Raw genomic sequence first — 24,702 nt, forward strand, 5'->3', positions numbered from 1 at the left:
CCAAGAGATTGGGCATGACCTTTGCATGTTTCTTTACAACTTCATTTATATGTATGACAGTTCGGTTCTTGGTGCAGGATTCCATGTAAAGTTGTACTGTGCTTGGCATATTGTTGGTCTTTGCATGGAGATGGTGAGCCAGGATAACAAGGACATCTGTGTCGTCAGACACCACCTTAATAGAAGAATGACCAGCCAGAGCCTCATTGATCGTGTGATGGGCCATAAGGACGTCAGCTTCTTCGTGTGTCAGTGGTGGAAGCTGAGCATCAGAGCCCAAGTCGATGGGACGGGGATCAGGTCCTGTTGTGATGATCTTCTTACCCTCAGGAACTTTAACTGCTCTCAAAGCATTCACTATCATTCCTATGATCTGCACTTTGTTGGCTATGACATTCAGTGTAACACTTTGCCTGGGAAGTGGGGAATCAGGTGCAAGTTGATACACTCTGCTAATACCATTTGCTCGTTGAACACGGCACTGTGATTTAATGCTTGTCCCATAGTACCTGTCGAATACGATGTGGAGAATTTTTGCCTCATCGACATGACGTACTAAACTTGATACAGCAGCTTCAACAAATGTTGAGACTTTTGCAGGTGCTGCAGGCCAAGGTATTGTCCAAAGAACTGCACAGCCATCAACAATGACAACATCACTTGGATCATGTTTCCTTAGACTACATTCGACTTTGATCTTGGACTTCAGCACTGATTTAGATGTTGTTCTCATTCCCCCATTTGTCACTTCTTTGTTTGGCATGTCTTAGCACAGTGTCTTTGAAAGAGACTTGTCCTTCTCTGCCTGCAGTTCTGCACAGGTATGCTTCCCTCCATCTGCTTGGATTTTTGGCAGGTTTGTATATTTCACATGCATCTCCACAGAACAGGCAGTGCTTCAAAAACTGGAAGCTGGTTTCACTTCTACGCACCCGTTTTGTTTTTGGTTGAGTTTCTTTGGGTTCCTCCTGTTTCCTTTTTTTGAGGAATCGTTTGATATGGTCTGGGGAACAGTATGTGCTGATACAATTCTTGTGACAGAAGAATGAGCTTACATCAGTCAGTTTTTCTGCTAGGTGGTCTCCACGTTGCTGGCTTGCATTACGTACCGCTTGCACTCTTGATGATCTTGTGAGTTTAGGTTTGCTGGACTCGCATATCAAACAAATATTCTCCATGACTGATCTGAAAGAAAAGAACAAAACATACAACATGCAATACCCAACACCCGCCAAAATGTTCATGCATACATTTATCTCCAGGTGAATTGTAATTCATACAGATATCTATATATACATACAGCAAAGCTCTATATCGTGTTCTATTGCACATAGAGCTATGAAATTGATACCAAAATGTCCGCAATATACAAGTTTGTATTTGAGTTTAATACATACTTGGGTCGTATCTATAATATTTTCGGAGTTATACGCAAAAAAACATATTTGTGGGTATATTTTCGGCTATAAAAAAAATTGCTCAACATTTACAGTCTGGCATACATCGGATTTGGACTCAGCACCCTCGAATTGACTAGGATCAACCAAAAAACATTATATATATCGAAATGCAAGGTTTTACTACAGAGCCTATGGGGCTGAAGCCTGGACTATGACCTTGCTGGTTTAGTAAACCGAGTACAAAGCCGTTAGTTTTATTCATCAGTCGGGAACGATGTGGGAAGGAAAGCAGCCGTCAGCCGGTGTTGTGTTCCTCGCTGGCTGGTGTATTGAGTTATTGCTCGAGAAGGGCTGGGAAGGGAGCGACTTCCCTTAGTGTGTGTATGTGTGTGTGTGTGTATGTGTGTGTTTAAGTGAATAGAGACATATCATTGGATGGGGTGGGAGCGGGTTGATATGGTTGGGCTGGATTGCGTGCGTCCAGATAAGAGAATGACGATTTATTGCCCTAGATATGTATAAGCGAACTCGGCGCCGGTATTTCTGTGAGGCAGGATAAGTCTGATACAACAAACGGAGTGGTGTGAATCGTCATATTTTCGTGGCCGTGTCAGCTAACACAAGCAGTCACTCATACAAATATTGTAGACTGTATATACGAACCATTATTCATTTCAAGTTCATTTTTAGGGTTGAACCAGCTGGGTGAGTGCGAGGCGGCATGCTCTGAGAACGTTTGTACGGAGGGCAATCAAAATCCTACTGGCTGAATAAGTGGCAGTAGTATCATCCGCTGTAGCAGGGCAGGGTAAACGGGGCTCTTGGGTAATTCTTTCTTCAGGGCCTCATAGCCAGGAGAGAAGAGGCAGAGGAAAGGAAGGAAGGAAGGCGGGCGGATCCATGGGAGGCGGCGGCAGCGCCTGTAACCTCTCCGGCTGTGTGGCACTGGCACTACCTCGTCCTCTGCGCTCGCCGCTCGCCGCTCACTCAGTACACGGCGCTGCGTGAGGTGAGGTAGACGTGTGTTCCCTGCACCAGGCCGCACACCGCTCTGTTGCTTCACTCCGCCTATGACTCCGCCACCTGGCTGCCCCGCTCTCTCATAAACTTTTGGAGACGACTTCTGTGACTCCTTACCTATTGGTGGGTCTTCCCTCTTCTTGCTCCCATACACGCTCAAATGACTAATATGGAAAATGGGATGAAATGCGGTAAATTCCCTGCACTTTTAGGATCTCATTAACTATTTCTCCTCCTGGTGTCCTTTGTGCAGGTGTGTGTGTGTGTGTGTGTCACAGACTTGGTTTGACTCCTGCTGGCGCCGCTATAACCTGTCGCCGTGGATCGTGAGCAGCATCGATAACACAGGCGGTGACTTGTCCGTACCCGGCGCCTCTCACATACTTTCCTTTCTTCCGATCCATCCTCCGCACGTAAGATATACCTGCAGGGAAGTGCTCCTTATCCTCGACCTCATCTTACCTTTACTTCCCGTCGTTTCCGCTTCCTCAAAGGTAAACAGTTCAATGAATACTGGACGTGGACAGCGTGAGACACCTGAAGTCGTGAGATGAGACACGTGATGATTCAGTGAAACGATAACAATAAAATAAATATGACTACAACTGTTAGAGAAAACAACTATATTGATTCATAACCCTTTTCTAGATGTAAACTCATTCAACGCAGTGCTAGAAAAACACCTATTTTCTTCCACTGAAAAGTTTAACTCGAACATGTAGCAACCTCACCACGGAGTGAATTTACGTAACGTCGTGCCGAGTGGTTGTTGTCGTCTTTGACGTTATCGGGAAGGGATAAATAAAATAAATAACCAACAGTGACGCAATAAAATGACATCACAAAACGATATCCGGCCGTCGTGATCGTCATTGCATCAGACTTACAGGCGATCGAACTACACACAGAGAGAGAGAGAGAGAGAGAGCATGCCATCTCGACTTCCCCGTCACCCGAACGTTCCGAAGCTCCGTCTCGCTGAAGCTTCAAACGCTCGTCATATTTCATCGCCGCCAGTCATCCGCGAGATGTGACGCGACTCGCTGTGCTGGTGAACTGTGACGCGAATAGGAAAACATTGACGTGTTAGTACTTCCGACGAGCTGCCCCTGACGAGGAGGCCGCGGCAGGGAGAGGCAGTTCCCCGCCTCATTACCAGTCCGTCAGCACACCAACTCACGCCCCAAGGAAGCCCCGGGGTCTGCTGGAGCTACCTTAGTATGGGCTTGGGCCATCTCAGACAGCTGCCAGTCTTACCATCACAGACTCCTTCACCGCCCTCTGCTTCGCCTTCTTCATCCTGGCCATGGACCTCCTCGCCCGTGTGATCTTCAGCATAGGTATGTTTTGTTGGTCTTCTTGGTAGTGTTCATAATTGATTTCCAGTATTTTAAAATTTTCAACTTAACACTTGTTCCCTCCTCTCCCTTTCCCTGTCCCTATCCTGCTGGGCCTCCCGGCGCAGCAAAGTACCTAACTCATTTGTCTTATGTTAATTGCTATATTCATATGCACGACTGAGGCTCGTTCAAGACATGTGGAGACTTAGGAGCTCTATCGCTTTATTACTGTCATCGTAAATTACCGTCTCCTATTTTTCCTCTTCCACTTCCTTCGCCTTTAGGTTGTAACTAATCACCTTACTCTTGCTAACCCTAATTCCCGACTCGACACACACACACACACACACACACACACACACATAAACACACACACACACATAAACACACAAACACTAAAATGACGTGGAACAAAACTCCCCCTGTTTCCGCCGTGCGGAGAGGACAAGAAGCACCCGAGTGGTTCAGAAGCGTGACGATGAGTGCCATCGTTGCAGCCATCAGCCTAATTAAGGAACGGCGCGTTTATATTCTTCTCGGCTCGTGAACCCCGCGAGTGAGGCTTCAATTTTCGCTGTATTGTGTTTAGTGATAGAGCGCATGCCCCTTCACCAGCCCCGCCACAACCTTGGCCACCCCCCCCGCCTCCAGTACCTCCGACCTTAGCCATGCACAGTCTCATGCCTTTGGTAGTCCCACCGCCCTCGCCTTTCTCATCACAACCCCCTCTCACCAACAACCCCCCTCCCTCCCTCCCTCGCTTCACCTCACCCCTTACCCCTTACTCCTTTACCCCAAACGCCACACAGGCGGGCCCCGCCTTCCCCGTTCTCGCCACCCCGTCTCCTTCACTCCTGCTTGCCCCTGCTGCTGCCCCCGCTTCCTGCCCATTACCCTGAGCCCCTCCTTGCGTGGGTTCAGACCCTTTGTAATCACTGTTATGTCTCCATTCCAGAGAACTGGCCACTTGTATGAGAGAGAGAGAGAGAGAGTATCTTGTCAGTTAAATTCATCTATGTTTTTTTTACCTGATTTTTTTTTCTACACAAAAATACACCTTTCATTTTCCCTTCAAGAAATAGTTAAACCCTCGTATATATCATTTATCGTAATTTTTCATCGCTTTATTAATATGCCAATGAACGATAATCAAATAACGAAAAGGATCCATGGGCAACTCTGTGGTGTTTAGTGTATCAATAATTGTTTCGTTGTAACAGGGCGTTCCTCATTAGGGCCTTTATGGCTTTATTTGTGCTTCAATTAAAGGTTACCTGCCGCCAGTCCACCTGAGCCACTTCAGTGTGCGTTACTGTCTTAAATGATTAAATAGCACGTACATGAAAAATGGTGAGTGTCCGAGAGAAAGCCCCACCTCCAGCCAGACGCTTGTTTGTCTTTTCTTTGTTTTTGTGTGTCACGTTAATTAACACACAAAAGAAATCAAAGTGTAATCATGATTCTACCTTTCCCGCTTCCATGCCTAGTAATTACGGTAAAGGCTTAAAAGTTTTTTTGTTGCTTATGTATAATACAAATGTTTGCAATTTTCTCACCGCTTTCAACGCTCGACAAACTATTCCATTTTTATATCGCTTCTCCCCCCCCCCTCCTCTCTCTCTCTCTCTCTCTCTCTCTCTCTCTCTCTCTCTCTCTCTCTCTCTCTCTCTCTCTCTCTCTCTCTCTCTCTCTCTCTCTCTCTCTCTCTCTCTCTCTCTCTCTCTATCTAGCAACAACAACAAAAAAAATATATATATATATATATAAATATAACTATATATATATAAATATATATATATATATATATATATATATATATATATATATATATATATATATATATATATATATATATATATATATAAACATGAACACGATACACATATAAGCTGGTAACCACTGAAATACTCGTTTCACTAATATTCGCCAACAAACAGCAAAAACTGTTCACTACTCAAAATTTGGTTGTTTCTTTATCCACAGTAATTATATATATATCGTTTGTTGTCATTTGCATTATACCAATTTTTTTTTTCACTTTTTTCTCCCTGTAACTCTTCTGTAGTCCCTTTTCTGTTTCCTTTCCCTTACTCGCTGATCTTCACCTCCTCCCTCTCATTACTGCCTTTCTTATGCTTGTTTTTTTTTTTCATGCCTAAACCATTTTAAACATTTAATTGCCTTTCTCACACTTTATTTTCCTCGATCCTCTCCTCCTTATAGTTGTCACTCAACCCTTTTTTTATTATTTTCCTTTTTCTGAATCACTTTTCCTACGCATGTCTTCATTATTGTTCTTTTCGTAAACGTCTTACTCTAATCTTAACACCTGGCAATCTTCTCCTGTCACCTGTTATGATTTCACCTGTCATCATCATGCAAGTCTTAATACTTGTTATCCCTCACAATTATTTACCTTCTATTCACTATATATCCACCCAAACCCAATATTCACCTCTCTAACCTTTTCCTCATGAATAGAATATATTAACAGAGCACCAACACATTTGAATTACTGAATTCATGAGGGAAACGGAGACCAACCAGAGAGCAGGAAAACATTTTTCCCCCAAATTAATATATTTGTACATCCGAAACTGCTAACCATTCCAGAATATCGCGTTACCTGCGTCCCTTCAGGCGTGACACGTTTAAAGAGATGGATTTCACAAATTCAGACAGTCGACGTTTACTCCCTGATACCAAAATAATGTTGAAGTGGAGAGGAAAGGGAGAAGAGGGAGACCCCCGTCTTCCCCCCAACCATGCCTCTCCCCACACCTGCCCCCCACACCTGTCCCCCACACATCTGCCTTGAGGAGATTGCTTGCAAGTTGCTGCGTCGGTAAAACAATTAGGAGAATCACCTCGCGACTCCGTTCAGCCTGACACTAGCTTACGGGCATACATGTGAGTGTGTGTGTGTGTGTGTGTGTGTGTGTGTGTGTGTGTGTGTGTGTGTGTGTGTGTGTGTGTGTGTGTTCTAATGACAAAAAAACACCCAGTATCATTATTATTTCATACAGAGCCTTTGCACTTTTCAACACGGATGGTTTATGCTTGACACATTTACTCACACTAGATGCTGTTACACTAATAATGTAGGAGCCCCCGACCCCACCCCACATAACCTTTCTCTCTCTCTCTCTCTCTCTCTCTCTCTCTCTCTCTCTCTCTCTCTCTCTCTCTCTCTCTCTCTCTCTCTCTCTCTCTCTCTCTCTCTCTCTCTCTCTCTCTCTCTCTCTCTCTCTCTCTCTCTCTCTCTCTCTCTCTTTCATAAAACCTAAGTCTTTGTCAGCTCAGGGGTCACGTATTCTAAATGGACCACAAGCAGACCGGCCAGAGATTACTGCTTTGAGTACATAAGCTCTCACGGGAGTACAGCGTGAGCCGCGAGATGGAAATAGTAAATATATAGCAAAGAGATTGTTTAACCTTCTACCTGCTCGCACCTCAACCCTCGGATTGGGGAATATATGCGTGAATTTTTAACTTGACCCCAGCCCCCTTTAGATCTCTTGAAGTTGGAACATGAGCGCGAAAACGAGAAAATTGAATACAATAAATAAGTTCATGATAACTTATATTATGTACCTTTTTCTCTTGCAACTCTTATACTCGGCAGCCATCTGTGAATGAGAGGAAGATAATTGGCAAGTAAATTATGTGTGTATGAGAATACCAATTAAGAACGATGATTAAAGGAAATAATATCAAGGGTTATCCTCCCCTCCCTGCAGGTTCTCGTGTCTGCAGTAACGGGGAAATAAGTATTAGTTTATTGAAAGTGGGTTGTCCCCGTCCTCATTCTGCGGCCCGCCCACCGACAATCAGGTTAATGATTAAGAACGGAAGGTGTTGTGTGAATAATTGTTAGGGAGTGCCAATGGTGAAGTGTTTGTGTGTGTGTGTGTGTGTGTGTGTGTGTGTGTGTGTGTGTGTGTGTGACGTATCCACCAATATTTATTTCGTTGGCATCACACGGTGTGATGGCAGCTGCCCCGACCTTTTCGCAGGCTGCTGTGACGTGCACCTCTTAGGGAAGGAAAATGTCTGCGTGTGTGCGTGTGTCTGTGTGTGCGTGCGCGTGCGTGTACGTGCGCGCGCGTACGTGCGTGCATGTGTGCGTGTGTAGGCGTATGCGGGCTTCCGCTAAGGGTGTGGGCTACGGTCCGGGGGCCCCACACACCTCTGCTGCGTTGCCGCGCGCCACGGCGATGCTGACGCACTGCCTCAGCCATGCCGTCTCACGGGGCTCCCCACTGCGCTGGCTGATGCGCCTGCCGATGTCCTGCAGCAGGTCTCCAAAGGCAGGTCCCAGCACGCCGCTTGTCTCCACGGCGAGGGGCACGAAGTCGTATCGTTGGGCGAGGGCCGCGTAGCGGTGACGCTTGCGCTCTTCGGCAGCGCGTGCGGCGGCTCCGGCGGCGGAAGCACAGTTGATGGTGTGGGTGGTGGAGAATGTGTTGATGCAGGTGGCGTCCCACATCAACATCTTGCCTCGCCTGAAGGGGAAGACTGTAATTCCGTCCGGTCGGCGACCGTCACCTCGGTCCAGGCCTCGCGGCTCGAGGATGGCCGAGAGGCCAGCGGCGGCCAGGGCCCGGTAGATGACGTCGTTGAGAGCTGTGTGGCGGGGCAGTCGACCGGGGTTCCTGTGGCAGGACAGGCTATGGTAGCCCTTGGCGTCGGACATTGCCCCACAGCGGCAGTGGTGAGGTTGTTGGGCGTGCGTGCCCAACCTCAGGGCGACGCTCACGCGGAACGCCTCGTCGGGCAAAAGGAGGCCAAGGACCTCGACGGGGACGGCTGACAGCCAGGCCCCGCTGTGTGGTGCTGAGGCGGCGAGGAGGCGAGCACGGTCGACCTGGTTGACGCGGGCTAACAAGTCGTCAAGGCGGTGGGTGGAAGCTGCCTCGTCCAGGTTGCGTTGTGTCAGCCTGAGCTCCGGGTCGTGTGTGTGTGTGTGTGTGTGTGTGTGTGTGTGTGTGTGTGTGTGTGTGTGTATGTATGTGTGTGTGTGTGTGGCTTGACGAGCTGGGCTCGCAGTCGCCAGCAACTACCGTACCGACTCAAATCTAACTCCTTATAGTCGACCTCTGGGTACTGCCAGAACGTTCACACACCGCACACCCCATCCCCCTCGCTCAATGGGAGACAGTAACCGATCCTCCGTTAGTAGAAAAAATCCGCATGAGCGGGGCTCTAACCTCCACCTGTCAGACCATGGAGCTTGGAAGCACAACGTTCTACCACTGAGCTGCCGGAGCGGTGTGTGTGTGTGTGTGAGAGAGAGAGAGAGAGAGAGAGAGAGAGAGAGAGAGAGAGAGAGAGAGAGTGTGTGTGAGAGAGAGAGAGTGTGTGTGTGTGTGTGTGTGTGTGTGTGTGTGTGTGTGTGTGTGTGTGTGTGTGAGATAGAGAGAGAGAGTGTGAGTGTGTGTGTGTGTGAGAGTGAGAGAGAGTGTGTGTGTGTGTGTGTGTGTGTGTGAGTGAGAGAGAGAGAGAGAGAGAAATTGACTGTTGTCCGTGATGCACTGTATGAAAAATGTGTTGCTATTGCCACTGCGACTTTATTTTTTCCCACCTCTCCATCTCCATCTCTTCTTTCCTCACGGACTCTCACTCACAACATCTGGCAGTGTTTTCTTCACCTCTTCCCTCACACCTTCCCTTCCTCGAATCATATCTTGACGAATTTTACCTCTTATGTTTTTCCATTCCGGCGTCGCAACCCTTTGAACTGCATCCCGATTCCCCTTTGAGATCCTGCTACATTCTGGTCTGCGTTCTTAATCTCTTCAACCCATGTCTCAGGTTTATTGTCTTTTTCTCACCGTTTCTCTCTTAAGAATATATCTCCCAATGAACATTTTGAGAAGCCTGCTCTCATTCCTTTCATATTTTCTCCTTACTCGCTTGTATCCCCCTCCCTAATATTTAAAAAAAAAGTTTGGGTACTTACCCTATTAAACTAATGACTTCACTTTTCCTTCTCTTCTTACCTTTTTTAGCCGTTCTTCCCTCTCTTTTCTCTCAGGCGTTCATTTTACCTTCCCATTATTTTGTTTTTGTCACCTTCATTCTCATATTAGGGGAGGCGGTGGCTGAGTGGTTAGCGTGACGGCCCCGCGTTCAGGAGTTCCAGGAGGGACGCGGGTTCGAATCCTGGCCGCCGCACAGCTGAGGTTTTTCAGTCACCGCCGAGTGGCCTAAGACTACCCACATGCTGCCCTGAAGACCACCCATCAACCCGGGCTCTAGATAACCTCTCCAAAGAGAGGCTTAAAGATGAGTTCCGGGGGGCAACATGAGCCAACACAAGATGGCGCCACTATTAACACACGCCTGCGCCAGAACGGGCTGGGCCGACCATCAGGCCCCACCGGAAAACTATCCCAGGCCTGCTGTCCAGCCCCACCACCGGGGAAAAGCCAGCAGGCCCGACCATCAGGCCTGGCCTTAGGCCTACATCCAGGCACCAGTGAAAGCCAGAGCCCCGCCATCAGGCCCCACCGGGAAGAAGCCTTGGGCCGACCATCAGGCCCCACCGAGAAGAAGCCTTGGGCCTACCATCAGGCCCCACCGGGAAGAAGCCTTGGGCCGACCATCAGGCCCCACCGAGAAGAAGCCTACCGGCGCAATAGGCCGCGACGTCAAAAAAAAAAAAAAAAAAAAAAAAAAAAATCATATCATTATCCTCTTTCTTGGCCTCTGCCTTTTTACCTCTTTACTCTGTCCTTCCCTTCCTTCCCTTACTCATGTTACCATTATCTTCTTACTCCTCCCATCCCTGTTTAATGCGCGAGTCTTCGTTTTTTTCCTTTACCTATTCTTATACCACGCCATTCCCCTTCATCTCTTTCTCACGTTATTTTTATATTCTTGCTCCTCACCTTTTCACATAATCCCAGTCCTCATTCTTTTCCTATTCCCTTTGTTTTCTCCATTTTCCTCTGTGTCCCTGCCTTACCCGATACGAGAATACCGAAGCAAGATCGACAGTTATTTTCCCTCTTCAAAATTATCCTAGAATCCTACAACGTCCCGTAGATCCTAAAACGTCCCATGGTGAAAAAGAAGATTAGAACAGTATTAGCTTTGCTGCAGATTCCCTGTATACGGATCAAACATCGTAGACTGACACTGAAACACGTGAGCGCAGTTGCAGGGTGACCCAAAATGAACACAACCCATTAATGCACGCGATTTCAAAAGTGCTTTATTCTTGTATCCATATTAAGCTGAGCTGATAATGAAATAGTCCTGATAGTTTGGATTCTGTAATTATGATGCTGAGAAAATGAGTTACAAAATGACCACTTAGACGTCGCTTGCAGTTCTGAATGCTCCCCGCGCATTTGTCGATAACGCAGACCCGGTCCTCTCTAGGGATAGCTCCGATCTTTGACGTAGTGTCTGTTTTGAGGTATGTGCTTGTCCGGGGGTGAGGGTAGCATGGATTGTTTATGTTGTAAGTACGAAAAAATCAATCCGACGAGACAGTTGGGAGCAAAGCCTCCTCGTGGAATCATCATGGGAAATTCTAATCAAGGACCTTTGGTTCTATCCTTACAGAACTCAGATCACACAGAGGCTGACGCAGAGGATATGGAGAAAAGCATTGTCAAGTGTCGATGGTTTTGTGACAAAAATTGAAGTGAATCCTGTTGACGATTTGCCGTTTTCCGATGAGACACTTCACATTTCAACAGCAAAGACAATATTTTCCAGGGCACATCACCACCTGGAATGTTCTCCAGCATCCATTGCATTCAACAAAATGCACTATATTGGTGGCCATCTCAGAACACAGTATCAATGGACTGTCTAGTTAAAAAAGCGAAAACGAGTAGTCTGTTACAATACAACGGAACGTTATCTTGAGGTCATAAGAAAGTTTTAGACGGCACAGACTTCAAATGAAACTTTGATTAGGCTGCAGCAACGATTTAGGATCGATGTGATGTGATGTGAGTAGATGTGACTCAGAGTGAGCCCCGCACGGATCCGGCCTGAAACCCCCAGATATGCGAGTTATATGAAGGTTCGTGTTAATGAAAACCCTCCAAACAATCAGACTTGAAATGAAAAATCATGTCAAAGTCCAGAGCTGTCACAAGAGAGGAGTGTGTCCGCGCAATCGTGAATTTCATGCTGCTTTCAGGAGTGCCAGCAATGTCGAGGTGACCAACTGCTAAGCATTTCATGAAAATCATAAAAGAAACAAACTATATAAACTGCAGAACCCAAACGTTTATAACTTTTTTATCAACTCAACATGAATGCAAAAATGAAGGAAATCTTATCAGCGGCCTAAGTGTCACACACCTTTACAAGTGACATTCGTTTTTAGGCGACCATGAAGACATACTTAGATGACCATGTAGACATTCTTAGATGGGCGGGAAGGACGGAGGGACGCAAACACAGGAGACGGATAAGGCAGCAAAGTGAGAAAGTGAGAGTTAAATTGAGAAGATGAGAGGAGTGGGTGGGAGAATGAGCTACAGATAGAGGAGATGTATTCAATTTGCTTCCTCTTTTTCCTCATCCTACTCGTCCTTGTCCTTGATCTCGCTCTCGGCCCGACTCTCCTTTCTCTTTAGCTCTTCGTTCTCTGCTTCAGTATTTGTTATCGGTAATATCGTCCTTGTCCTCGTCCTCGTCTCTTTACTCCTTTTCCCTTTCCTCCTCCTCGTCCTCCTCCTCCTCCTGCTCTTCTTCTTCTTCTTCCTCCTCCTCCTCCTCCTCCTCCTCCTCCTCCTCCTCCTCCTCCTCCTCGGGTTGAGTCGGGAGGGGAGTCACGGGGGATGCATGGCGGAATTCAATCAATGAAGAATATCGCACAAAAGTATATTAACTTAAGCCCTTTAAGTCCTTTAACTTAATAACTTGACGGAGTGAAGATTGCGAACCCTCTGTAAAATGCTTGATAAATCTGATAAACTTGCAGTGAGGGCGAGGGAGGAACGTGGGAAAATCGCGATAACCGATTGACAGTGACAGGAAAAGGGAGTGTTGCAAGATGACGGAGGCTGGCAAATTGTGAAGGGATCGTTATTATTTTCTCCGCGTTATGAAAACCGAACCTCTTTGAATAATATTAGTGATGTGGACGCACGTTTTGACTGTGGTTATTTTTCTTTTTTTATTCCCTCGTTAAAAGAAATGCTAAAAGAAAATAATTTGTCCATTTACAACAATACGTTCTTCGAAATTTAAGCAGTGATGTGATTTAGTTCAATAATGTTTCGTTTCTTGAGTTATATTTCCTTTCCTTCGTGAAGTATTTGACAGGCCTGAGTATTGTGCCATTCCGTCATGTTTTTAAGACCTCTAAAAGACCTCGTATAATTATTGTTCCTTCACTCCTTATGCATCACGCCCTCGCCACACGTATAACAAGAGGCTGTGCATAGGGAGAATTTTACAGAAGAGAAAGGAGAAACTGGTTCTGTATCAACACGGAGAGAGAGAGAGAGAGAGAGAGAGAGAGAGAGAGAGAAATGGCGAGTACGAGAGACAAATGGTAGCAGATGAGACGACCATTAGGAGAAGAAAAAAAGTCGGTAATGTACCAGCGATGGGTAAGGTAAAAAGGAAATTCTGCCCGCCTTGATTTTACGCTTACTGGGAAATAATAACAAGGAAATTATAATGTGTCCCAGCCAAGGAATGCAGGTCATGTGTGACGAAAAAAAGGCTATCATTTTAAGTATTATTACTGTTATTATTACTGGTATTATAATTATTATTACCATTCTTCTTCTTCTTCTTCTTCTTCTTCTTCTTCTTCTTCTTCTTCTTCTTCTTCTTCTTTATTCTTCAACTGTATTCTTCTTCAGCAACTATTCTTCAACTATTCTTCTTCTTTATTCTTCTTCTTCTTCAACTATTCTTCTTCAGCTGTCTTCTTCTTCAACTGTTTATTATTCTTCTATTTATTATTATTCTTCTTCTTCTTCTTATTCTTCTTCTTCTTCTTCTTCAACTATTCAATATTTCTTCTTCTTCTTCAGCTATTCTTTATTAACAACTTCAACTTCTTCTTCTTCAACTATTTATTTAGCTATTCTTCTTCTTCAACTTTATTTATTTATTCTTCTTCAACTATTTCTTTAACTATTTAACAACTATTTCAACTGTTCTTCTTCTTCTTCTTCTTCTTCTTCTTCTTCTTCTTCTTCTTCTTCTTCTTCTTCTTCTTCTTTATTCCTTTAATATTTATTTATTTGACTATTATTCTTCTTCTTCTTCTATACAACTATTTAACTATTCTAACTATTTATTCTTCTTTATTATTTATTTCAACTATTATTATTGTAACTATTTTAATATTTATTTATTTATTTAAAATATTATTAACTATTTATTTAACTATTTATTTTATTTATTTATTTCTTTATTTATTTATTCTTCTTCTTCTTCTTCTTCTTCTTCTTCTTTATTATTCTTATTTATTTATTTATTCTTCATTTAATAACTATTCTTATTCTTTATTTATTTATTTATTTTATTTAACACAACTGTATTATTATTCTTCTTATTTAATATTTAAATATATATATTTATTTATTATTTAAATGTTTATTTATTTTATTATTTATTTCTTTATTTATTTATTTATTTAATATTTATTCAACATTATTTTAATGACTGACAACTATTAACATTTTATTTATTTATTTCTTCTTTATTTATTTATTTATTTATTTATTTATTTATTTATTTAACTTTATTCTTCTTCTTTATTTCTTTATTTATTTATTTATTTATTTACTTCATTTATTTATTTATTCATTATTTATTTATTTATTATTTATTTATTCATTTATTTATTTATTCATTTATTTTATTTATTCTTTATTTATTATTTATTTATTTATTTATTTATTTATTAACTATTTATTTATATTTTAATTATTATTTATTATTTATTTGTATTTATTATTATTTATTTATTTATTTAACTATTTATTATTTATTATTTATTAACTATTTATTTATTATTATTTATTTATTTATTTATCTATTTCTATTTATCTATATTTATTTATTTCTATTTAACTTCTTCTTCTTCTTCTTCTTCTTCTTCTTCTTCTTCTTCTTCTTCTTCTTCTTCTTCTTCTTCTTCTTCTTCTTCTTCTTCTTCTTCTTCTTCTTCTTCTTCTTCTTCTTCTTCTTCTTCTTGACATTCTTCCTTCTTCAACTATTCTATTCTTCTTCTTCTTCTTCTTCTTCTTCTTCAACCTTCTTCTTCTTCTAATTCTTCTTCTTCTTCTTCTTCTTCTTCTTCTTCTTCTTCTTCTTCTTCTTCTTCTTCTTCTTCTTCTTCTTCTTCAATGTCCTTCTTAACTTCTTCTTCTTCTTCTTCTTCTTCTTCTTCTTCTTCTTCTTCTTCTTCTTCTTCTTCTTCTTCTTCTTCTTCTTCTTCTTCTTCTTCTTCTTCTTCTTCTTCTTCTTCTTCTTCTTCTTCTTCTTCTTCTTCTTCTTCTTCTTCTTCTTCTTCTTCTTCAACCTTTCTCTGCTTCTTAATTTCTTCTTCTTTTTCGTCTTCTTCTTCTTCTTTTTCAGCTATTCAACTGTTCTTCTTCTTCTTCTTCTTCTTCAGCTATTGTTATTCTTCTTATTTATTTATTTATTATTTATAGCTAACAGCCATTCTAACAGCTATAGCTATTACTACTACTATAGCTATAGCTATAGCTAGCCTACTAGCTACTGCTTGCTACTAGCTACAGCTCAATTATAGCCTATAGCTTTTTATTTTTATTTTTGCTTTTGCTTTTATTTTATTTTAGCTTTTATTTTTATTTTGCTTTTAGCTTTTATTTTTAACTTTGTTTTGCTTTTGCTTTTGCTTTTGCTTTTGCTTCTTCTTCTTCTTCTTCTTCTTCTTCTTCTTCTTCTTCTACTATTACTACTACTATTACTACTACTATTACTACTACACCTACTACTACACCTACTACTACTACTACTACTACTACTAATAATAATAATAATAATAATAATAATAATAATAATAATAATGTTTATTTTTGCTGTAATAATCATTAGCTTTTATTGTTATCATCATCGTGAAACAATTTTAATATACATCAGAACGGAACAAAAACAAAAAAATCTTCGATAACATCTTATTGTCAATTTGTTACTGATGCTGCTATTGTTGTTGTTGTTGTTGTTGATTGCAGAAGATTATATAATTTTAATACACTACCACTAACAACAACACTTCACCTCCTTCCTGCCCTTCCAAATCACCGCTGACGCCCACCATTACTACTAAAACCACTACCGCTACCTTGACAACTACCACTAACCACTAAAACCATCACCACTCAGCACCACTAAAACCACCGCAACCACCACCATCATTACCACCATCCCCCACCACCACTAATCACAGTCACTAACGACCACGAACCACCACCACATTGCACCACTAAAACCACCACTGCTACGACCATCACCACTGGAACTACCACCACGATAAACTCCACTCGCGCAACCACCACCACCAGCTCTCCACCTTTCAATAACATAACACACCACATGAACCATCACTTCTGCACCACTAAAACCGGCACCACCACATCTGCAGCCATCACTAACCCCCGCCAATAAAAGCACCACCAAAACTACCCTTACTACAGCCATCACTAACCACCACCACCACCACTACCACAACCACCTACGCTTCACCACAGCGGAGAACAAACACACACAACTTCACTTCGCTGCCGCAAACGCTAGCCAACACACCTGCACAGCGATCAGGGCCACAAGAATGCGCTGCGCCACCTCGTAACACGGAGTTAGGGCAGGAGTTGTAAAGATTGGCAAGATTAAGGAGGGAGGGAGAGAGAATATGGAGAGGTGGAAGGAGGAGAAGTGGGAAAGGAGGAAGAGGAGGAGGAGGGGGTAAGTGAGATGGAAAATAAAAGATAGGAGGAGGAAGAGGAAGTGTTGCACAGTGGCTATATTAGGCAATGTAGAAGAGAAGGATATGAGAGATAAAGTGAACAAAAAAGAGGATAGAGGTGAGAAAAGAGGCAGTGGAAGGAGAGAGAGGAAGGGAAGTGGAAGAAGCAGTGAAGTGCGTGCAATGAACTAAAACGACCAACTTTACGAACAGTTACAAAAATTTACCTAAGAAATTTATACCTGAATCAGCACTTCCTAATGTATCTCACTTTTCTTCCTTCTTGCCTCCTCCTCCTCCTCCTTCTCCTCCTGCACCATCTTCACCTCCTCTTCCCCCTCCTTCTGGATTCTCGCGGGGGAAAGAATAATAACTTTGCGTGTTGCTTTTTTCCAGGTACACGTTAACTCCTCCTTTGCAAGTGGTGGGGATGAGAAGTTCCGGAGAGGGATAACTGAATGACTGCTTGCAAGGTGTGCATGCGGGAGGGGGAGGGGTGTGATGCTGCAGGAAGAGAGAGAGAGAGGAGAGAGAGAGAGAGAGAGAGAGAGAGAGAGAGAGAGAGAGAGAGAGAGAGAGAGAGAGAGAGAGAGAGAGAGAGAGAGAGAGAGAGAGAGAGAGAGAGAGAGAGAGAGAGAGAGAGAGAGAGAGAGAGAGAGAGAGAGAGAGAGAGAGAGAGAGAGAGAGAGAGAGAGAGAGAGAGAGAGAGAGAGAGAGAGAGGAGAGAGAGAGAGAGAGAGAGAGAGAGAGAGAGAGAGAGAGAGAGAGAGAGAGAGAGAGAGAGAGAGAGAGAGAGAGAGAGAGAGAGAGAGAGAGAGAGAGAGAGAGAGAGAGAGAGAGAGAGAGAGAGAGAGAGAGAGAGAGAGAGAGAGAGAGAGATATTAGGTCCTCAAAGAGAATATTACAGTCCGAGTCAGTCGCACGGAACTAATGGCCTTAGTATATTGTCCTTGAAAACTCCGTTCCTCACACACACACACACACACACTTTAGAATTCAAGTCAGTGTCATACTAACCACCAATAGAAAGCGAAGTGTTCATGCACCGATGACGCAATGATGACGCAATATACTGACGTCGCATCAAACTAAAGGCCGCCATGCAATGCCTAAATCACCACCGTGTGCTGTAGTCATTATTGTTGTTGTTGTTATTATTATTATTATTATTATTATTATTATTATTATTATTATTATTATTATTATTGTTATTATTATTGTTATTATTATTGTTATTATTATTGTTATTATTATTGTTATTATTGTTATTATTGTTATTGTTATTATTATTATTGTTATTGTTATTATTGTTATTATTGTTATTATTGTTATTATTATTATTATTATTATTATTATTATTATTATTATTATTATTATTATTATTATTATTATTATTATTATTATTATTATTATTATTATTATTATTATTATTATTATTATTATTATTATTATTGTTATTATTGTTGTTGTTGTTGTTGTTATTGTTACTATTATTACTATTATTACTATTATTACTATTATTACTAATGTTGTTGTTGTTGTTGTAGTTGTAGTTGTAGTTGTAGTTGTAGTTGTAGTTGTAGTTAATATTAACTCAAGCCTCTCCGATATCGATAGGTCTTATCAGGAATGTATTTTATCCTTCCTCCATTTTTTTCTGCCCAAGGATGTTGGGTTTTAAGGCTACACTAAGCAGTATTTAAGCAGAACCGCCATAACCAATGTTCTCTGGACTTTTTGTCCTTGATTCTGGAGTCAAACCTTCCAGCAATCGATGGATATTGGGTCATTTAAGTCCCACACACAAAAAAAGAATAAAAAACCCTCCAACAAGGCACAACCATCGCCTTTCCTTCTCTTCCTCTTCTCGTCTCTTCCTTCAGTCCTCGTATCTTTTCTCTTTTTCCCCGCTCCTTTTGTTCAACCACACCTTCCTTCATTTCTTAATCCTATTCTCCCCAAGAATAAAAAACGGAGCTAACGAAAAGAGCGAGCGAGACGTCCTTCTTTCGTCCGGGGATGAGGAGAGTGAGAATCAGGAGCGTTAGTACCGAGTTTGATCCCAAGTCGAGGGTGTTGTTACGCATGGGGCAGTGGAGGTTCGGTCTGGGATGTCCGAGAGGTGGCAAGGAGGGAAAGGAAAAGAGTGAAAAAGAGAACCAGCAAGAGGAGGAGGAGGAAGAGGAGAAAGGGGGGGGGGGGTAAAAAGGAAATGGAATGAAGCTTGAAAATAAAAAGTGCGAGAGGAGAAAATGTAAGAGCCGGTTGGAGTGAGAAAGTGGTGGAGGGAGAAAGCTATCTGAAGGTGGATAGGATAAAATTTCTTACAAGGAAGAGGAAAGAAGGATAAAGGAACGAAGGTTTTGTGTACGAGTTTTCGAACGCTGAATTAGGTGTTTTTTTTTTTTTTTTTTTTTACAGCAGAGGAGACAGTGCAAGGGCGTAAAACAAAAGAAAACAACAATGAAAAAAAAGCCCGCTACTTACTTACAAAGAAAGCGTAAATAATGTGTGTAAATTGCGAAATATACGAGAATGAAGATTAAATGAAGAAAAAAACAAAAGAAAATGACGAAGAAATAAGAACAACAAGAACAGCAACATCGATAACAACAAGAACAAGATAATAAAAGGAAGGAAAAGAGGAGGAGAAAGAAAATTAATAGAAAGAAGAATGAAAATGTAAAATAGAAGAGAGGAGGAATAAGGAGAAAGGGAAGAAACATGAGTCCAAAAAGAAAGGACAAAAGAGATCGTGACAAATTGAGTTTACACAAGGAGGAGGAGGAGGAGGAGGAAGAGAAGGAGGGAGAGGAGGAGGAGGAGGAGGAGTAACAACGCGAAGATAAAAGAATAGTAGAAAATAGGAATAAAGAAAAGAAGAAAAAAAGAAGAAGTAAGAGTAGAAGAATAAAAAGAACAAACTAAGGTAGAAAAGAGCAAAGGAGAAAAGAAAAACAAAAGAGGAAGAAGAAGAAATGAGGGTAAAGAGGAAGGAAAGAAGCAGCATCGAGAGGGAAAGCTGCAGGACCAAAAATATGTTGCAGAAAGAAAGGAATATAAAATGAGACCTTGAAACGCGGCGCCGAGGAGGAGGAAGGAAAGGCCTGAGTGATTTACAACTTTAGGAACAATGATGTGGAAAGGAGCGTCGTTTGGGGGCATAAAGGCGAAGAGTGTGGCGGAAAGAAGAGCCAAAAAAAAAAAAAAAAGAAAATACGGAGAATCTCAAGGAGGAAAAGAAAACGTAAGGTGGAGAGGAAAGAGGAAGAAGGAAAAGACGAGGAAAATGAGAGAATAGGAGAAAAAGGAGATAGGGAGGGAAAGATATATTTGCATGAAAGAATATGGTGACCTAGAGATGGATAAGAATGCGTGGGATGGAACTCTACCAGGCGAGGGACGAGAAGACGAAGGGCTTAAAGACTCGACCCAAAGACAGCCTCCTTCACGCCCGTCCACCGTTCTTCATCCCTCCTGATCCATCCTGCCCCACACTTTCACACAGTCCCATCTCCTCTTTACTGATCTTCGTTCCCCATCTTTCCCCACGCACACTCCTCCTGCTCTTCGTCCTCTTCCGTATTCTCATTTAGTCCTTAGCTTTTCAATCCCTCTTTCTTGCTTCTCCGTTTCCTCATTCAGTTTCCTTCCTCAGTTATTTGTTACGCACCTTCCTTATCCTTGAGCCCTTTTCCACTCCCTGTTCGTCATTCCATCCTTTCTCCTTTCAGTCTCTTCCTTCCTTCATCCCTTCCCTCCCTCCATCCCTGCCTTCCTCTCCGCCCTCCCACGTCCCCTAAACCCATCTCGTCTTCGTCCTGGCCACCCCGAGGATGATCCCGAGGGTTTGGCCCAAACACAAAGTTACGGCTTCTGTGTTTCCTTCGCCGGTGACCTTCCTCGGGATATTTATGGTCTTCAAAGGCCTGGCCGCCTCGCCTCATCTCCGTGGCGGTCAACAAGAATACAAAACACACCCGCCACTCAGCCGGCCGCGTGTTTTGCCTGCGTGTGTGTGTGTGTGTGTGTGTGTGTGTGTAGGCCGAGGTATCTAATACGTGCATGATGAAAGACAAGATTGAGTGGGAGAGAGGAGGAGGAAACTTCGGAGGGTTGCAGAGTCTGCCTGTCACCCCCCTTCCTTCTGTACACGTGGCACGGTGTTAAGAGGTGGAGAGGGGCGTAGCCATAAATCTAATGCCTATATTTCCTGCAATGAAATTTCGTCGTTCAGGGTACTGAGTGGCTGCAGAGCTCATGGTAATAAAGGTATAATTTAACTTGCGGTATGCTTTTACTTATTTCTGTTTTACACGCGAAACTGATATTTCTCGCGATTTGACAAGAAATCGTACCTCATTCCATGAAATGTACACACACTCAAAAAACTATCGTTACAGTGGGGTCCGACGATTTTCACACTGAGCAACCCGGTAATCTCGGCAGGGTTGGTAAGAGTGATCACCCCCACCACCTCAGCTCTGCTGGGGGGAGCAGGACAGGACCCTCTTAAGGGAGGGATAGAGAGGAAGGGAGACACCGAGATACCGGATATCACCATAATATTAACGGAGTGATTTGAGTGCCACTTGTTTAAGCTTTATGTTCACAAATTATTAAACAATAATGCTCATATGATATACGTAACAGCGGTGGGTAGAAGTATTCTCTCATGTCAGAGATAAAAACAACCATCAACGCATGCCAGATCTAGTTCAGTTCATAATGTGCCATCCTGGAACTAATGCCTCCACTGAACGTGTCTTTTCTTTCATGAACAAATTCTGGGCATCTGAAAAAGGCACAACTTCAAATTGCAACGCTAAAAGCATTGCTGGTAAGAAAGATAAAGTTTAAAGAGAGTTGCATGGATTTCTACAGGTTATTTCAATCTACTCCCGAGCTACCCTTCTCTCTTGTGCTGCCTCATTGCCTAATAAAAAAGTAAGAACTTTGCGCGCCTTTTAAGTTAACGAATAAGGAATTTGGCGCGAACGTTTTGAATTGCTGTAATTAGCCGTCTCTGGAAAAGAGTAATTTATTAAATAGCTTGCATGCAAGAGTTGATTTGTCTAACATGCTGGTATAATGACTCGCCGATAATTATTAGAGTATTAATCGTACGGGGTGCATTCCATGATTGTTTCGAGACAACTCCATTACCCATGGGGAGGCGGTGGCTGAGTCGACAGAGTGACGGCGCCGCGTTCAGGAGGACGCGAGTTCAATCCCCGCCCTGTGCCACCATGCTGGGATTTTTTAGCCGCCGCCGAGTGGCTTAAAACTACCCACATGATGTCCAGATGACCACCTATCAACCCGGACTCTAGATTCTAGGATTAAAGATGAGCTCCGGGAGGGCAGCATGAGCCAATGCAAGATGGCGCCACTATAAACACTCGCCTGTGCCAGAACGGGCTGGGCCGACCATCAGGCCCCACCGGGAAGTAGCCTTGGGCCGACCATCAGGCCCCACCGGGAAGAAGCCTACCGGTGCAATAGGCCGCGACGTAAAAAAAAAAAAAAAAAAAAAAAGCGAATGCCGTGACAAGTAGTGCATGCTATACTACTAGTGAAACCAATGCCAACGTTATCTTACCATTTGGGTGATAAGGCAAGTTTATAATCTACTATAAATCTATCATAAGGGTTAGCTAAGTTTTACGTAACCTCCTAGGCTCAGTGGAGCCGTATGTGGCGATCAGTCAGTGGGATTCACTCTGATGTCCGAATCCTGAGTGACTCATCACCGCAAGGTGTTTATCATATTGTATCCTAAATGGACGAAATTTTAACTCTTCACTTGTGTATGATGTGTTAAAGGATAATTTCATCACCCCAAACACTATAATATTATAGCTACATAGACTACAAATCAATTAACTTCGACGAAAACTCCACCTGTGTGTTTCATGAAGCGTTACTGTGCCAGCTCAAATTCTACTGCTTCATTTACGAATCCCGCTCCCTTGGTTCAGGCAAGTGAACCCACACCCAACACACTCAGTGATACCAACATGAGAAGCCTGTTCTCAATGGCTTCGTCCTTGGTGTCAGTTTGTATCGTGCTGAATGTGTAACGATATTTTTTTGAGTGTGTGTACACCCAAAACAAAAGGAATGCGGAAAGTGGTAGAAAAAAGGAACTGAAGTAAAGAGAAGAATAATTAAATAAAGAAAATACATAAATAAACGGCAACTTTATGAAGAATAAACATGACTGACTTCCGTTCCACGTTGAAGTTGTCTTGAAACTGGCAAAGTTTCGAACATAGATTGTGTGCTGCGTGCTGGTCGATGCGGCCCCGGGAATCTTGTGGGGTCTCTGTTTTGAGGGAGACGAATACTTGTGTGTTGCGTACCGGGAGATGCAGCACTGGTAACGTGGCGGGTACCTGAAGGGAGGGAGACTATATAATACCTGTGTGATCCATGGCCGCCTATGCAGCACCGGAAATCTGGCGGATACCAGGAGAGTGGGAGATGAGTACCTGTGTGTTGCGTACCGGGCGACAGAGGACTGGGATTCTGGCGGGTACCTGTTTGGAAGGAGCCTAGTGTCTGTGTAGGGGAAGGGACGGGTACCTAGAGAGGTTGGGACTGACACTCGGAAAGGAAAAGACGGTTACCTGGAGAAGCGAATACCTGGAGACAGACACCTAGATAAACTGTTGCTGAGAAGGATAGACACGCGTGGACAGGGCATGGGAAGTACAGAAAGAAATGGATAGCAGATAGACAGGTATAACGATGGTCAAGTAGAGAGGTGAAGGGTTATCCGGATGATCCATGGAAGTGAAAGTGATTCGAGTGGCGAGTTTCGGCGCTTCCCTGAGGCGTGAGCAACGAACGGGCGAGTGAGTTCTTGCTGCACTCAATTTAGGGAGATTAACAATGTACGTATAATAAGGCTAATGGGTATTGAGAGAGAGAGAGAGAGAGAGAGAGAGAGAGAGAGAGAGAGAGAGAGAGAGAGAGAGAGAGAGAGAGAGAGAGAGAGAGAGAGAGAGAGAGAGAGAGAGAGAGAGAGAGAGAGAGTTAACATGAATGTCATATTGAAACAGCAGCAACAAACTTAAAATATGTTTAAAGTTACACACACACACACATAGTATTAACAGAACGACGAAGAAGACTGCAAAAAATAAGGAAATGACTATTAGTTTTCCTGTATTTGCCCTTCTAATCAAGAGAATGATGTTAAGCACTTTCGACCTGCAAAGAAGCACACACAAAAAACTAATAAACAGGTGAGCGGAACACTTACCTGTGACGGAAATGGTTCACTGTTTACCTGTTCTGGGCTTCGGTTTAAAATCTTGATCCAATTCAGTCTGTCAAAGAGGTCAGGTTATAAAGTGTTTTCCTTGTTAATCATACGTCAGGATGCTTTAGTTCGTTGTCTTAGCTTTCAAAGCAGCGCAGTTGATCATGCAAATGTGATAATTACTATCGTTAAGAAATGTTTTGCTTGACACCATCCTCTGCAAGCACACCTGAGTGGCGGTAAACAATATTGTAAGTAATGTCGAAAGCGACGCAAGAGACCAGTGTGCTCTCAGGTAGACGAATGTTGCTCCTCGGGTTGTTTTATGAAGTGCTCTCTTCTTTTCATTCTCTCTCACACATTCTCTCATTCATTCTCTCTTTCTTCCCTCTCTCTCGTTTCTAGTCTTGTCTCAATTCTGTTGATTTCTCCTTTTCTCACCTTCAAGCAATCGATTAAATAGCTCTCCCATATTGTATCTGTTTCTTTCCATTTATATTTTTCATCTTTCCTCAAGTCTGACGTCTTTTTCCCTTGTTTTCGTCGCGTCTCTTTCCTTTATCGTTTCCGCCTTTACTTCCCGTTTTATTCCCTTCTTCCGGAGCTACTTAGGGTCCTCCAAACGTTTCCTCCCTTTCTACGTTCTCTACTTTTGCTGCCAATGTATTTCCTTTATTTGTGTCGTATTTCTTGCTTATTTCCGTTGTCCCTCCTTTCCTCCGCCCCATCCTACTTCCTCCCTTC

At 42.9% G+C, this 24,702-nt stretch overlaps 1 protein-coding gene across 1 annotated transcript in view; it reads left to right on the plus strand.

Annotated features, from left to right (window-relative positions):
• Positions 1-3,623: 3,623 nt before the first annotated feature.
• The window catches only part of LOC127010462 (zwei Ig domain protein zig-8-like), a 63,190-nt gene continuing 42,111 nt past the window's right edge, over positions 3,624-24,702 (plus strand). The window contains exon 1 of the mRNA XM_050884676.1: positions 3,624-3,760. Within this exon, the coding sequence (XP_050740633.1) occupies positions 3,727-3,760 (34 nt within the window). The 5' untranslated portion in view covers positions 3,624-3,726. The remainder of the gene's footprint in view (positions 3,761-24,702) is intronic.

The sequence above is a fragment of the Eriocheir sinensis genome, chromosome 43 (genome assembly GCF_024679095.1).
Source record: "Eriocheir sinensis breed Jianghai 21 chromosome 43, ASM2467909v1, whole genome shotgun sequence".
Classification (NCBI taxonomy): domain Eukaryota; kingdom Metazoa; phylum Arthropoda; class Malacostraca; order Decapoda; family Varunidae; genus Eriocheir; species Eriocheir sinensis.